The 13992-nt window shown below is 49.2% G+C and overlaps 1 protein-coding gene across 2 annotated transcripts in view; it reads left to right on the top strand.

Annotated features, from left to right (window-relative positions):
* SLA2 (Src like adaptor 2) overlaps positions 1-13992 on the top strand; it is a 24318-nt gene continuing 10326 nt past the window's right edge. The window contains exons 1-5 of one of the 2 annotated variants that reach the window (XM_080813069.1): positions 1-392; positions 3236-3369; positions 7320-7419; positions 7789-7875; positions 10082-10185. In XM_080813069.1, coding sequence (XP_080669195.1) covers positions 3279-3369; positions 7320-7419; positions 7789-7875; positions 10082-10185 — 382 coding nt within the window. In that variant the 5' untranslated portion in view covers positions 1-392; positions 3236-3278. The remainder of the gene's footprint in view (positions 393-3235; positions 3370-7319; positions 7420-7788; positions 7876-10081; positions 10186-13992) is intronic. The other variant, XM_080813070.1, reaches the window with a different exon arrangement.

The following is a 13992-nucleotide window of genomic DNA, read 5'->3' on the forward strand; positions in this document are numbered from 1 at the left end:
AGAGGAAATGGGTGGTTATGAGAACCACAGAGCCTGCAGGTGTGAGCTGGGAGCCCCAAGGACGCTATGACAAAGCTGAAAGAGCCCTGGGCCTTCTTCCTGGCCTGGCTGTGCTTGGGAGAGCTGTCCAGTGTTGGGGGGTCCCTAAGGAGCACCAGTCTCCTGTCTCATCCCAGGTCTACAAACTGCTGACCACAGCAGATGCAGAGCTACCCAAAGGGTTACCAAGAGCATCTCCCTGAAGAGTCTCCCAGGCTGAGAGGATTCTGGGTGTCCTAGGACTAAGGACTTTGGCAGATGCGCGGAAGGGCCCTCCAAAGTCCTAACCTCTCCAACCAAAGCATGCATCTAAAGCTGAGCCCCCGCCCCAAGCTTTGATGACAGGAAATCAAGTAAGTACATTTGCTTTTGTTTTCTGATGGCCCTGGGACTGTGAGGAATGCGAGTTCCCTCAGAGGCTGGGAGTGGGCTTTACAGTGGGGGGAAAAGTTCCAGGAGAATAAGTTGTTCTGTTGACAATGTAAGGGAGGTAGTTTTGAGGGTACCTGAAGGAACCCAGGCTCCAGCATTCCTTCCGCCTTTGACTGCCCCCCCCACCCCAGCCCCGAGAATTACATTATGCCCTCCAGCTTGTCTTCATGCCCATTCTGGTTTCATCTCGGTCACCAATGTGCTTGTGTGATTTTGGGGCACCCTCTCGGCTACAGCCTCCCAACATCAGTGAATGAAAGAAGTCTGAATTCTAATCTCTGAAGACATTTTGGGATATAGAGTCTACAGTTCGTTGCCAAAGGGTGATGTTTCTCAGTTGAGAGAGAGACAGGTCTCCCTTTAGCTCAATCCAAATTCATCACTTACCCCCACGACTGAAAAATATCTTCAGAAGCACAAAAACACAAAAGATGTGGATTTGTAGACCCAGCTCTGCACTAAGCAGCTGTGTGAGAGTGAGCACGAGGGTGCCCTCTCTGAGCCCCGATCACTGTACGTGAATGGGTTTCAAAGCTGCCAGCCTCTCAAAGGATGAAGTGAAAAGATCAAAAAACAACAGCAGGCAGTGTGCTGGTCTCAGTGGCCTTTACTCTTTCCTTCTACCCACTGGCCCGGGCCCCCAAGAAAGTGCCTGGCACACAGTAAATTGTTCAAATGCTTGTGCAGTTAATAATTAGATTATTTCTAAAGTTTTGACCAATACCACCTCCTGGGCATGTGTACCCCATGGTCTTTATTTCACCTCCAGGAAGCTGCCTGGCCCTGACCAGGCCAGGTGAAGGGAGCTGGCAGAGCTCAGGGAAGGGGATGTTTCCAGCCTGAGTGTGGTTCTCCTACCTCTCTCGCGTCCATCCCCCAGCTCCATCTGCTGTAGGAAGAAGTCTCTGGGTTTAGTGCAGTTGGTGATTGTGGTGACTTTGTCTTGCTGAAGGAGGGGAAAGGAAACTAACCATTACTGAGCACCCACTCTATGTCAGCTCTCCAACTTTTCCCCACAACTCAGTGGAGTTGGTAATATCCCCGATTCAAAGACGAGACAGAGGCTACGTGCTTTGCATGAGGAGGTCACAGAACTGTAGCCTGGTTGGTTTGAATTAATCACTCATGCTACCCAGGAGAGCTCTCTCCCAGAGGTTTTCTGGACTCCCGTCTGCACAGTTAAGCATAGAGCTTGTATCTGGTGCCCAAGGGGAAAGGAAAGGCTGGGGAGCAGCAGGAATGTTGAAAACCTGATGTAAAGGGGAGCCCTAGCAGTGAAGGCATTAGAGACCTCCTCAGGAAGCAGCAGTACTGTCTCGTCCTACTGAGGCTTCAGGATCCCAAAGTCTGAGCAGGAAGTGGCTGCCAGGAGCCATTTCCTAAAGATGGGCCTGTTTTCTATTAAGGAACTTCATCCCCATGAGTACAGAACTCTCCATGATAATGACAGAAACCCATCCTTATCCAGGCATGGTGAGGGGTTCAAAGGCAAGGCCAGAGCCTGCTATGTCACTGCCATTCTGTGAGCTCCTCCAGGGAACCAAGCTGGTCCATGAAAAGGATGACGAGAATGAAAGGATGAAAACATGAAAACAGTTCCCTGAAACACTTTGATAAAATGTTTGAAAAAATTAGCATTACTCTGGAAATTAAAATTATTCTAAGGATAAGACACCTGTCCAAAGAGCTACTAATCACTGTCCATTTAGTTAGTGTGTTGAATGTCTTTTATGGGCCAGGTGCCTTATGAATTGTTGAGGAAATAGGCAAGCAAAAAGAGGTCTTTGTTCTCATTGAGCTGTGGAATAATGGCAAATTAAACAAGTAAACACTCTAATAAATGAATAATTAACACTTGGGAAGGGGGGTTCGTAGCTGGCTCAGTCAGTAGAGCATGTGACTCTGGACCTCAGGGTTATGAGTTTGAGCCCCATGTCGGGTGTAGACATTACTTAAAAATAAAATCTAAAAACAAAACCAAACTTGGGAAGGAATGCAACAGGGAGCTGAGAAAGAGAAAAATGGGGAAAGCTCCCAGGAGTGGCCTCTGGTGAATCGACATTCGGAGCGCAATAAGAGGCGTGCCCTGACCAAGCTTCTCGCATGCCTTATCTTTTGGACCCAAATATTGCGTATTGGTATCCCCGTTTTTTCAGACGAGGAAATGGAGGCAAAGAGCAGGGAAATGGCTTGACAGCCAATCCCTCCAAAGACTTGCAAGTTATCCCTGTGGCATACAGCTTCCCAATCATCTTACTTTGCCCTGTGACACCAATAACTGTGTGCTCAGTGTCACCTTAGCTTGTTGTGACATCAGTTCCCAAGCCACCTCAGATCCCCCCTGCCTACCTCTAACCTTAGTCATGGGTCCTCTCATTGTCCCCTGCCAATGTGATCCCAGGTCAGGAAATGGTTCTGAGTAGGTCATAGGAATGATGGCTGGGGGATTCAGAGAAATCTTCCCAGAGAAGGGTGGGATCCAGACAGGCCCCCAGGGGAAAGAGCAGTCCAGCCAGCGACTGGGGACCCACATAAGTAAAGGCCCAGAAACAGAGAACAGAGCATGGCTGGAGTATGGAAAAGTGGGCCCACGAGAGGAAACAGGGTCCAGCTGCAGAGAAGAGATTTTTCAGAGTCTGTGGAGGGGCTGGAGCCTGGTCCTGCCAGGAGGGGGATCATTTGCTCTTGTCAGCAGGACCGAGCTGGGGAGGGAGAGGGTGTCTGGGGACCAGGGCCTCTGTGTCCAATGCAGCATCTCTTTCAGATTTCTCTTGGCCATGTACTTCCGAGTGTTCTGCTGAGGAACGATGGGAGGTCAACCCAGCAGAGGGAAAACCCTGCCAAGCCCCAGCTCGAGCCCCTCTGTCCAAGAACCGGGCCCTGTGCCCATGCAAGCAGGTAGGCTTCCCAGACACAGTAAGGCTGCACAGCCCCAGACATTGCTGCCTCTGTGAGCCTTCCTGACCAGCCACTCCAGCACGGCTTCCGATGTCAGTGAGCACCTGCTGTATACCAAGACCCTTCCCTGTGAACCATACAGGCAGGGTTCCTACTCTGGGGGAACTTACATTTCAGCAGTCAGAATGCTGAACAACCAGATAAACTAGAAAATGTGGGAGAGTGATAGGTGCTAACCAGGAGGGTTTCCCTCCTCCTCAGTCAGTTTATTAAGAAATTGAGCTGGCCACTCCAAGACCAACCCCAGTTCGTAGCTCTCCAAAGGTACGCTGTTATAATAGCCTCTGGCTGTCTGTGGCCATTTAAATTCAAAATAAAATTCATTAAAATGAAATTAAGTTAAATATGTAGCTACTCAGTCACACCAGCTGCATTTCAAGTGCTCAGTAGCCATATGTGGCTAGTGGCTACCTATTGGACAGCACAGTTACAGAACATTTCCTTCATCACAGAAAGTTCTACAGGATACTGTGACTCCACAGTGTCTTTTTTTTTTTTTAATTTATTTGACAGAAATCACAAGTAGGCAGAGAGGCAGGCAGAGAGAGAGAGAGGGGGAAGCAGGCTCCCTGCTGAGCAGAGAGTCTGATGCAGAGCTGGATCCCAGGACCCTGAGATCATGACCTGAGCCGAAGGCAAAGGCTTAACCCACTGAGCCACCCAGGCGCCCCCACAGTTTCCCTTCTTATCCCATGAAATACTGGAAGCAAAATTAGAGCTATGGTAGTTAGAAAAAATCGGGATCTATAATGCCTAAGCTGAGCCTACGACTGTGGTTTTCAAGATAGTTCTAACTAAAAATGCCAGTTCTTAAGACAATTGGACAATCAAAATATCCTAGAAATTCTATAATTTTTTTAGATTTTATTTATTTATTTGACAGACAGAGATCACAAGTAGGCAGAGAGGCAGGCGGGGTGGGGGAGGGAAGCAGGCTCCCCGCTGAGCATAGAGCCCAATGCGGGGCTCAATCCGAGGACCCTGAGATCATGACCTGAGCTGAAGGCAGAGGCTTTAACCCACTGAGCCACCCAGGTGCCCCGAATTCTGTAATTTTGATATTGAAACTATAGGCCCAGTTTGTTTCTTGTTGCCCCAAATTACCCACAAATCCTTTCTCAAATCACATCCTGATTTGGGGTTTTGATGATGTATTCACGGTTCTCCGGCAAAAGAGAACCAGTAGGGTATGTGTACGTGGGTGTGTGTGTGTGGGTGTGTGTGTGTGTCTGTGTGTGTGTGTGTGTGTAGACATAAAATTTATTTTAAGAAATTGGTTCATGCAACTGTAGAAGCTAGCAAGGCTAAAATCTGCTGGGCAGTCTGGCAGGCCAGAGGCCCAAGGAAGTTAATGCTACAGAATTCCAGAGTCAAGTCTGGAATTCCCTCTTCCTTGGCAGACCTCACTCTTTTTCTCTTAAGATCTTCCACTGACTTGGGGAGCCTGGGTGGCTCAGTAGGTTAAGCCTCTGCCTTTGGCTCAGGCCATGATCTCAGGGTTCTGGGATCAAGCCCTGCATTGAGCCCCGCATTGAGCCCCGCATTGAGCTCTGCTCAGCAGGGAGCCTGCTTCCCCCTCTCTCTCTGTCTGCCTCTCTGCCTACTTGTGATCTCTGTCTGTCTTTATTTATTTATCAGATAAATAAATAAATAAATAAATAAAATAAAATAAAATAAAATCTTTACATTTTATCAGATAAATAAATTTATCAGATAAATAAATAAATAAAATCTTTACATTAAAAAAAAAAGATCTTCCACCTTCCACTGACTGGATGAGACCCATCCACATTATGGAGGGTAATTGCCTTATTCAAAGTCCACTGACTTACATTCTTATCTCATCTTAAAAAAAAACATCTTAGGGACGCCTGGGTGGCTCAGTTGGTTAAGCCGCTGCCTTCGGCTCAGGTCATGATCCTGGGGTCCCGGGATCGAGTCCCGCATCAGGCTCCTTGCTCGGCGGGGAGCCTGCTTCCTCCTCTCTCTCTGCCTGCCTCTCTGCCTGCTTGTGTGTACTGTCTCTCTCTCTGACAAATAAATAAAATCTTTAAAAAAAAAAAAAAATCTTAACAGCAACATCTAGACTTCTAGGCTGCTGTTTGACCTAGTATCTGGGTACTGTGGGCTAGCCACATTGACACACAAAATTAACCATCACAGATTACAAATCACTCTAAACCAAGCAGCACTTTTAGGAGGAAGGACATGGACACACACTTAAGGGGAACCAGGAGCCTGTAGAGCCAGATACCTGCATGTCTGTGTTTGGGCAGAAACTATCCCCAGTCTGGACACTTCCCTATAATGGCTGGGGCCTCCTCCCCCTCCTCAGCCCTGCCCTAAGATATTCCTCTCTCTAATGCCAGCCTCCCACAGACATTAACACCCTGGGTGCTATCCTTCTCCTGGTGGGGAGGCAGGTGCCTCCTTTTAGTCTCTCAGTCTGCAGGGAGCCTGGGGCCCACCAGGCCCTACAGGAAGAGACCTGGAAACCACACAGACCTCCCCCTCATTTCCTCTGAATCTAGCACAGGCCGTGGCCCCAAAGCTGCTCTGAGTCATGGCCAGGCTGCAGAGGGGGCTGACCCCCAGCAGGTGCTCTGGGGGCTTTCCCTGCCGGTGAGACCTGAGGGGAGCTGCGTTTCCTTCTCTGACAGGATTTCCAGCGGGGAAGGAAGGGCCTCTCTCTTGGCATGTCAACCCCTGAGCCCAGCAGGAACACAGATTTGGGACAGCCCCTCCCAGGAATCATTCATCCATCAACCTTGCATCCATCTAGAATCTACCAAGTCTCTACCCCATACCGGGCCTTGTGCCAGGACCAGGGGGTATAGCAATGGACAAGATAGGCACAGTCCCTGCCTTCAGGGACAGTCAAGCCCCAGAGACAGGCTCTAAACCCATAATCCATTACAATTGTGTTCAATTTTGGTAACAGTGCATTTTAAGGGACTCTGATTAAGAGTGTGTGCTGAGAGACTCATCAGGAAGGCTTCACCAAGGAAGGGACATTTTATCCAGGGTGTGAAAGATGAAGACGAGTCAGCCAGGCAGATGGGTCCATCAGGGACAGCATATGCAGCCCAGGGGCAACATGGGGCACAATGCCAGGGCTTCCAGGAGAGGAAGGGGTCAGGTCCTTCCAGGCCACTTGGCTTCACCATTGTTGAAGGAGGCTCTCCACAAGACTTGCTAGCATTGGCCAGGACACTTGACTGGGCTGCACATACCTCTTGGGTATCTACTCTGGGCCAGGCCTGGCAAAGTAGGCCCCTGGCACCCCACCTCTTCTTGGGGCAGCACGGACCTTCACTGGTCATTCTGGACAAAGGCCATGGGAGAGACATGCTACCCACATGCATGGCACTCTAGAGTTACACAAAGCCTGTCCACATCTGTGATTTCACTGGCCCCTCCAGCAGCCCTCTTCCTCCCATGCTTACCCTGGACCTCAGCCCTAAATGTTAGTCCATTCAGTGCTCACATCATTAGAACTTCCAGAAACCACCTTCTAGAAACTGAGCTCCAAGACCTGTGCTGAGACCTGCTTAGAGCTATAGTTTTTAAGTTTGCTGAGCAGCAGAATCCTTCTATCAAGGCCTTCTTGAACATCTCCATATAAAAAGCAATTGTAGCCAGGAGCCCCACTCCTCTTGCCACACCAACCCTTTCCCTGAGTGACCCCAAAAGATGTCTGGGCATCTGGGCTCTTCAGAGGCCACTGAAAAATCTTCAAATACCAGGGTAGTCCTCCTGGGATCCCAGCAGACGTGTTCCCCAGGGTGTTCATGGTGGGGTTGGTTGATGGTAGAAAGCCCAGACTCCAGTAGACTTCACATGGAGAGGGGACTGGTCAAGAGAATGACCACCTCTGTCCCTCCATCCAGAGAGAAGCAGGGCCACAGCTGTGGCCCTGGGCACCTTCCCAGTAGGCGAGCACACGGAGCTGTCACTGAGCCTGGGGGATCCATTGACCATCATCTCTGAGTAAGTCCTGTCTCAGTGGGGGAAGGGAGGGGTGCTCTGCTTCCTTCCCCTGGCACCTGAAGATGCCCTCATGGGAGATGGGACTCCTCCCTCCAGGAGAAAAGAGCATGGCCTTTGGCACTGAGCTCACACTTGGCCCTAATGGCGGGATCTAGGAAGCCTGACACATCTGTAGTGGGGAGCCGTGGGTGGTGGGCAGGGCCTTGCAGGGGGCCCGGAATCATGCTGTTTCCTGCCCAGGAGGTAGCAGCACTGGCCCGTGCAAGAAGACCTGGGAAACAGGTGGGACAGACAGCCAGCTGCAGGAGCCAGCCTGGCAGGTCCTCAGGAATCCTAAATGAGCGGTTCCCCTCTCTTTTCTCTCTCCAGAGATGGAGACTGGTGGACGGTGGTATCAGAAGCTTCAGGCACAGAATACAGCATTCCCAATAGTCATGTGGCCAAAATCTCCCACGGGTGAGTTCACATCCCATGCCCTGCCTTAGCGGAACTTCCTACTTTCTCTTCCCACAAGTGTGATTCTTTTTTTTTTTTAAGATTTTATTTATTTATTTGACAGACAGAGATCACAAGTAGGCAGAGAGGCAGGCAGAGAGAGAGAGAGAGGAGGAAGCAGGCTCCCTGCTCGGCAGGGAGCCTGCTGTGGGGCTCGCTCCTAGGACCCTGGGATCATGACCTGAGCAAAGCAGAGGCTTTAACCCACTGAGCCACCCAGGTGCCTCACAAGTGTGATTCTTTATGGCCAGTCCTGCGCTGAACAAAACTGGGGATGGAAGAATCAGGCCCGGGCCCTGCCCTCAAGAAGAGCGAACTCAAGAAAAGCCTGCAAGGGGCGCCTGGGTGGCTCAGTGGGTTAAAGCCTCTGCCTTCGGCTCAGGTCATGATTCCAGGGTTCAGGGTCCTGGGCCCCACATCAGGCTCTCTGCTCAGCGGGGAGCCTGCTCTTCCTCCTCTCTCTCTGCCTCTCTGCCTACTTGGGATCTCTGTCTGTCAAGTAAATAAATAAAATATTAAAAAAAAAAAAAAAAGAAGAAGAAGAAGAAGAGTCTGCAAGACTCAGGACCCCAGAGGAGGGGGCTCAGGAAGGCCCCATAGAGATGTCCTCTGGGCTTTGGAGGGTGGCTGGGAGTTCAGTGGGGGAGAGTGCTGAAAGGGAGCTTCTGCATATGTGTCCTAAATGTCCTGAGGCAAGAAAATGGAGGGGTGGCACCCTGTATCTTGGCAAGTCTGCCTTTCTAAGAGGGGCCTCACAATGGGCAGGACATGCGGGCTGCCATCGCTCGCCACCAGTGAGTAACAAGAGAAACCAACTTCAGAGCAAATTCTATGCCACGAGAGAGAAAGGAAGGGAACTGCCTTTTAGTGGGATCAACCCGCATAACACAGAGTCAGGCAGGTACTCTGTATGTGCTGTGATGGCCGCTTTTCTGTTCTGAGAGAAAGTACTGCTCTGGCACTGGATGGCCTTCCTTTTCTGAGGCTTGCCAGATGTCTGGCTCTGATGAAAGTAGTGCAGGGCTCCCAAGACATGTGGACACCTCACAGAATCCACTCGTGTGGAGGTCATTGGCACCCGTGTGTTTCCTGCTGGCCTGGCCCCACTGGTCAGAGATTTTGCATCCTCAGTGCGGCACTAAAGTTGCAGCCAAGGAGACACTGGCCACCTCCAAAAGTCCCCTTCCCTTGCCACTCTGTCTACTTCCTCCGTGTTTACAAGTCCTATGAATGACTTGTTTTATTTACTTTAAGACTAGGCTAAGTTTGCTGCTGGCACCAAGTGGGTCACAGCTTCTCTGGTTTATCTCCTTGGAATGGACTCAACCCTGACTCTGGCTTTGACTGTGGAATTTCACAGGATGACAGGGAGACAGCCATTTCCATAGAGCTGGCTTCTGTAGATTTTCCTGGAGACTACAAGACATGACTCTGGGGACATTAGAAGGCTGTTGGACTTGTAAGCAAAAAATTCCTGCAAAACCACCCTGAACTTTCCATTGCAGTCAAGTCCTTCATGGACGTATAGGTGAAGGATTAAGTGAAAGGACAAAGGAAAATAGAGGGTCAGAGGACTCAACAATCCAGCAGTAAAAGAAGCCCCAAGGAGTAGGTCAGGAAGGTCTGTGCTTTGGGAGGCACATATGGTGATCGATATGTTGCATGATTTTTTCCAAGACTTTAGATTGTCTTGAGCATTCTAGTTCCAGCATTTCTACCCACAAATAAGCTCCAGTGGGAGTTACATTTCATTGGTAATGAATGAATACATGTTCACCCGCATGCCTTCTGGCTGCAAAGTTAAATTTTAAAATGTTCAAAGAAAATATTTACTAAAATTAAACACATACACATGGGCAATTCTTGGAAAGGAGAGTTGGCTAGCATAGGGGTACTAGAGGAGCTGGGCAGGGATAGGCGTCTGCGATCATCCCATCTTCTCCCGGCCTCCTGGCCACTTGGGAATGAGGTCTCCAGGCAGAAAAGGCTGGGGCTGACCCCATGAGGTTGTCCTCTGCAGCCTCTAGAGCCGGGACCAAGACAAAGCTGGGGGGCCCTTAGAGACCAAAGTACAGGTAGAATTCTGAGGCCCAGAGAGGGAGGAGAGGTTTGAGTAGAGTCTTGGCCCACCCACGCCCAGGCTGACCTCTCTCTGTCCCTCCTGCAGGTGGCTGTATGAGGGCCTGAGCCGGGAGAAAGCTGAGGAGCTGCTGTTGCTGCCTGGAAACTCTGGAGGCGCCTTCCTCATCCGGGAGAGCCAGACCAGGAGAGGTGGGTGAGCTCAGCCCTGCCTTGTCCTTGAATGCCAAGAGGTAACTTGGCTGTATAAGTAGGAGGTCAAATGTGAAGGGCTGGAGTGCCTGGTCTTAGTGTCAGGCAGTTTAGTTGACCACCATGTTGCTGCCATGAAAGCCCATTTCTAAAAGTAGGTGTGAATGGTCCACTGTGGGGATCCAGGCTCAGCCTACACTTTAGCAACTGGTTCTTGTAATAGAATATGGTCACAGGATTTCCCTGCCCTGACCAGCAATGATTCCTCCCTCCCCAAAACACAACTTCACAAAAAGTTGTCAAGTTCACGAGGTCTCTGTGCCCTCCCTGGGTCACCAGCCAGAAAACTCAAAGTCAGCTCTTGATCTTTCTGCTGTATAGATGGGGAAGATGGGGAAACAAAGGCCTGAAGAGGGGTAGGGACATGTCACATTGCACATTCCTATGTGCCTCTCCCACGTCAGGAACAGTTCTTTTGCAAACAAAACACAAAGCTAATAGAGTCCGTCTCTGATGCCCCTGCCTCCCTCTGAGCTGCTGCCCTGAGACCCTTACAGTGGGGGCAGAGAAGAACGTTAAAAAGAATAGTGATGCTGATTTTTATGGTGGGCCCTTTAAGTGTCTTCCAACAACCCTGTAAGGATTGTAGTTCCACTGTCCCCATTTTACAGATGAGGAAACTGAGGCTTAGGGAGGAGAAATGATTTGCCGGGGTAAATACAGCAATGAAGCTGGGATTCAAACCCAGCTGGGGTCCTCCTCACTTCAGATACCCAAGAAAGGCCCACATATCACAATAATGGTGGAATTGCAAACTCAGTGGTCGACTAGCGGGGAGATACTCAGGAATGAGGACAGATCTTCTGCGATTGCCCTAATTGAACCAGCCATGGTGGGTTGTCAGGGTCCTTTGCTCTTGGTCTCCCTCCTGGGGCCCCCTCCAGCACATCTTTGCCTCTCCTCCTCTTCTTTCAGAAGCTGGGTTGACCTCTCCCCAGCCTCTCCTGCTACTTTACAGACAGCATTACCATCCTCCCTACACCCAAAGGCTGGCTGGGGCTGGGGGCTGGCCTGAGTGCAGGCTACAAACAGGAAACCGCAGCAGTGGAGCTGATTGGGGCAGGGGTGCTGCAAACCAGGACCCAGGGAGCTTGAGAAGCCACAGGAAGTGTTCTGTGCTCAACTGCCCCATACCCCCTGCTTCTTTGGTCTGGTTCAGCCACAACCACATAGTGACCAGCACTTACTGCCCCTTCTTAAGAAGGCACATATACAAGAGGAACTGGCTGGGAAATAAAGGAGAAAGCAAAGAACGATCTTTAAAGATCCATAAACAGGGGCACATGGGCAGCTCAGTGGGTTAAGCATCTGCCTTCAGCTCAGGTCATGATCCCAAAGCCCAGCATTGGGCTCCCTGATCAGCTGTGAGTCTGTTTCTCCTTCTTCCTCTGCCCCTCCACCTGCTTGTGCTCACACACATGTATGTGCACTCTCTCTGTCAAAGAAATAAGTAAAAGCTTTTTTTTTATTTTTTTAAAGATTTTATGTATTTATTTGACAGAGACATAGCAAGAGAGAGAACACAAGCAGGAGGAGGGGGAGAGGGAGAAGCAGGCTCCCCACCGGGCAGGGAGCCGGATGAGGGGCTCGATCCCAGGACCCTGGGATCATGACCTGAGACGAAGGCAGATGCTTAATGACTGAGCCACATAACACCCCACAAATAAGTAAAATCTTTTTAAAAAAATTAAAGATCCATAAACATACACATGATTGCTGGGATTAAGGTTAGATTTGACTCTGAGCTTCCCCATAGCCAACCCCAAAAGGGGGTAGATCAGAATGCAGCTCTCATTATCACAAAAGGAAGAGATTTGTCAGTTCTGCAGGAAAGGAAATGATAGTTTCCCCAGTACTAATTTCTAATCTCTCATCTGAGTCTTCTTTTAGGACAGTATTTGTCAAGCTGCAGGTTAAAACCTGCATCAGTTTATTTAGTTCAGTGGTTATAGAGCAGTGGGTCTCAAATCCAGGTGGCCATCAGAATCACCCAGAGGGCTTAAAACAAAGAACTGGCCACACACCCAGATTTCTTATTTGGTGGGTCTTGGGCAGGGCCTGAGAATTTACGTTTCAAACAAGTTTGCAGGTTATGCTGCTGCTGCTGTGGGGACCACACTTTAAGAACCACTCATCTGGGGGCATCTGGGTGGCTGTCAGTTAAGTGTCTGACTCTCAGTTTTGGCTCAGGTCATGATCTCAGGGTGGTGAGATTGACCCAATGTCCAGCTCTGTGCTCAGCGCAGAGTCAGCTTGAGAGTCTCTCTCTCTCCCTCCCCATCTGCCCCTCCCCCTGCTCTCTCTTTCTCTCAAATAAATAAATAAAATAATAATATAATTAAAGAAAAAGAAGCACTGATCTGGGGGCACCTGGCTGGCTCAGTTGGTAGAGCATGTGACTCCTGATTTTGTGGTTGTCAGTTTGAGTGCCATGTTGGGCAGATTACTTAAAAAAAAAAAAAATATATATATATATATATATATATATATATATATATATATATATATATGTCCATCTAGACCTTGGCTTCAAGTTGGAATCATCTGGGGAGCTTTATAAATTACTAATGCCTGCACCCAACTCCCTGAGTTTCTGGGGCTTGAACCCACAACCCTCATGGGGCTCTAATCCACAACCCAGATCAAGATCAAGACCTGAGCCAAGACCAAGAGTCAGATGCTTGGGCCACGTGGGTGGCTTATTCGGTTGGGCATCTGCCTTTGGTTCAGGTCATGGTCCCTGGGTCCTGGGATTCAGTCCCGCATCATGCTCCTTGTTCAGCGGGGAGCCTGCTTCTCCCTCTCCCTGCCTCTTCCCCTGCTTGTACTCTCTCTGTCAAATGAATAAATAAAATCTTTAAAAAAAATAAGAGTCAGATGCTTAACTGACTGAGCCACCTAGGCACCCCTGAGTTTCCGATTTAATTGGTCAGGACTGTGAGCTTGGCCCTAGAAGATATAAAAGTTCCCTTGGTGATTCTGATATGCAGCCAGGATTGCGACCCCTTCATTTAGTGGATCTGGACCAGGGACCGTTTAAAGTGCAGAACATTCCAGGTGCCTCACTGGGGTTGGGAAGAATATTGTTTCATCCTATTTTTGTTTTAGGTAATTTTTAAAAGATTGTATATATTTTAACAATGAGGTTTTTGGGGTTTTTTAAAAAGATTTTGTGTATTTTAGAAAAAGAGCATGAGCAGGGGGAGGTGCAGAGGGGGAGGGAAAGAATCTCAAGCAAAGCACAACAAGCGGTTCAATCTCACAACCCTGAGATCATGACCTGAACAGAAACCAGGAGTCAGATGCTTAACTGAGCCACCCAGGTGCCCCTAATTATTTTTAAAGATTATTTATTTATTTTAGAGATCGAGCGAGAGTGCGTACCAGAGTGGAGAGGGGCAGAGGGAGAGAGAGAATCCTCAGACTTCCCGCTCAGCACAGAGCCCAATGCAGGTCTTGATCCAGGACGCTGAGATCATGACCTGAGCCAAAATCAAGAGTGGGGCACTTAACTGACTGAATCAGCCAGGTGCACCTGACTTAGGTAATTTTAAGTGTGTCCTAGGTTGCAGTGTAAAATTTCATACTGTGGTTTGTAGCCAAAAAAAGTTTGGTGGTGCCTGGGTGGCTTAGTTTGTTAAGCATCTGAATCTTGATCTCAGCTGAGGTCTTGATCTCAGGGTCATGAGTTCAAGCCTAGTGTTGGACTCCATGCTGGTTGTGGAACCTACATTAAAAAAAAAAAAA

This window comes from Martes martes, assembly GCF_963455335.1.
Source record: "Martes martes genome assembly, chromosome: 9".
Classification (NCBI taxonomy): Eukaryota; Metazoa; Chordata; class Mammalia; order Carnivora; family Mustelidae; genus Martes; species Martes martes.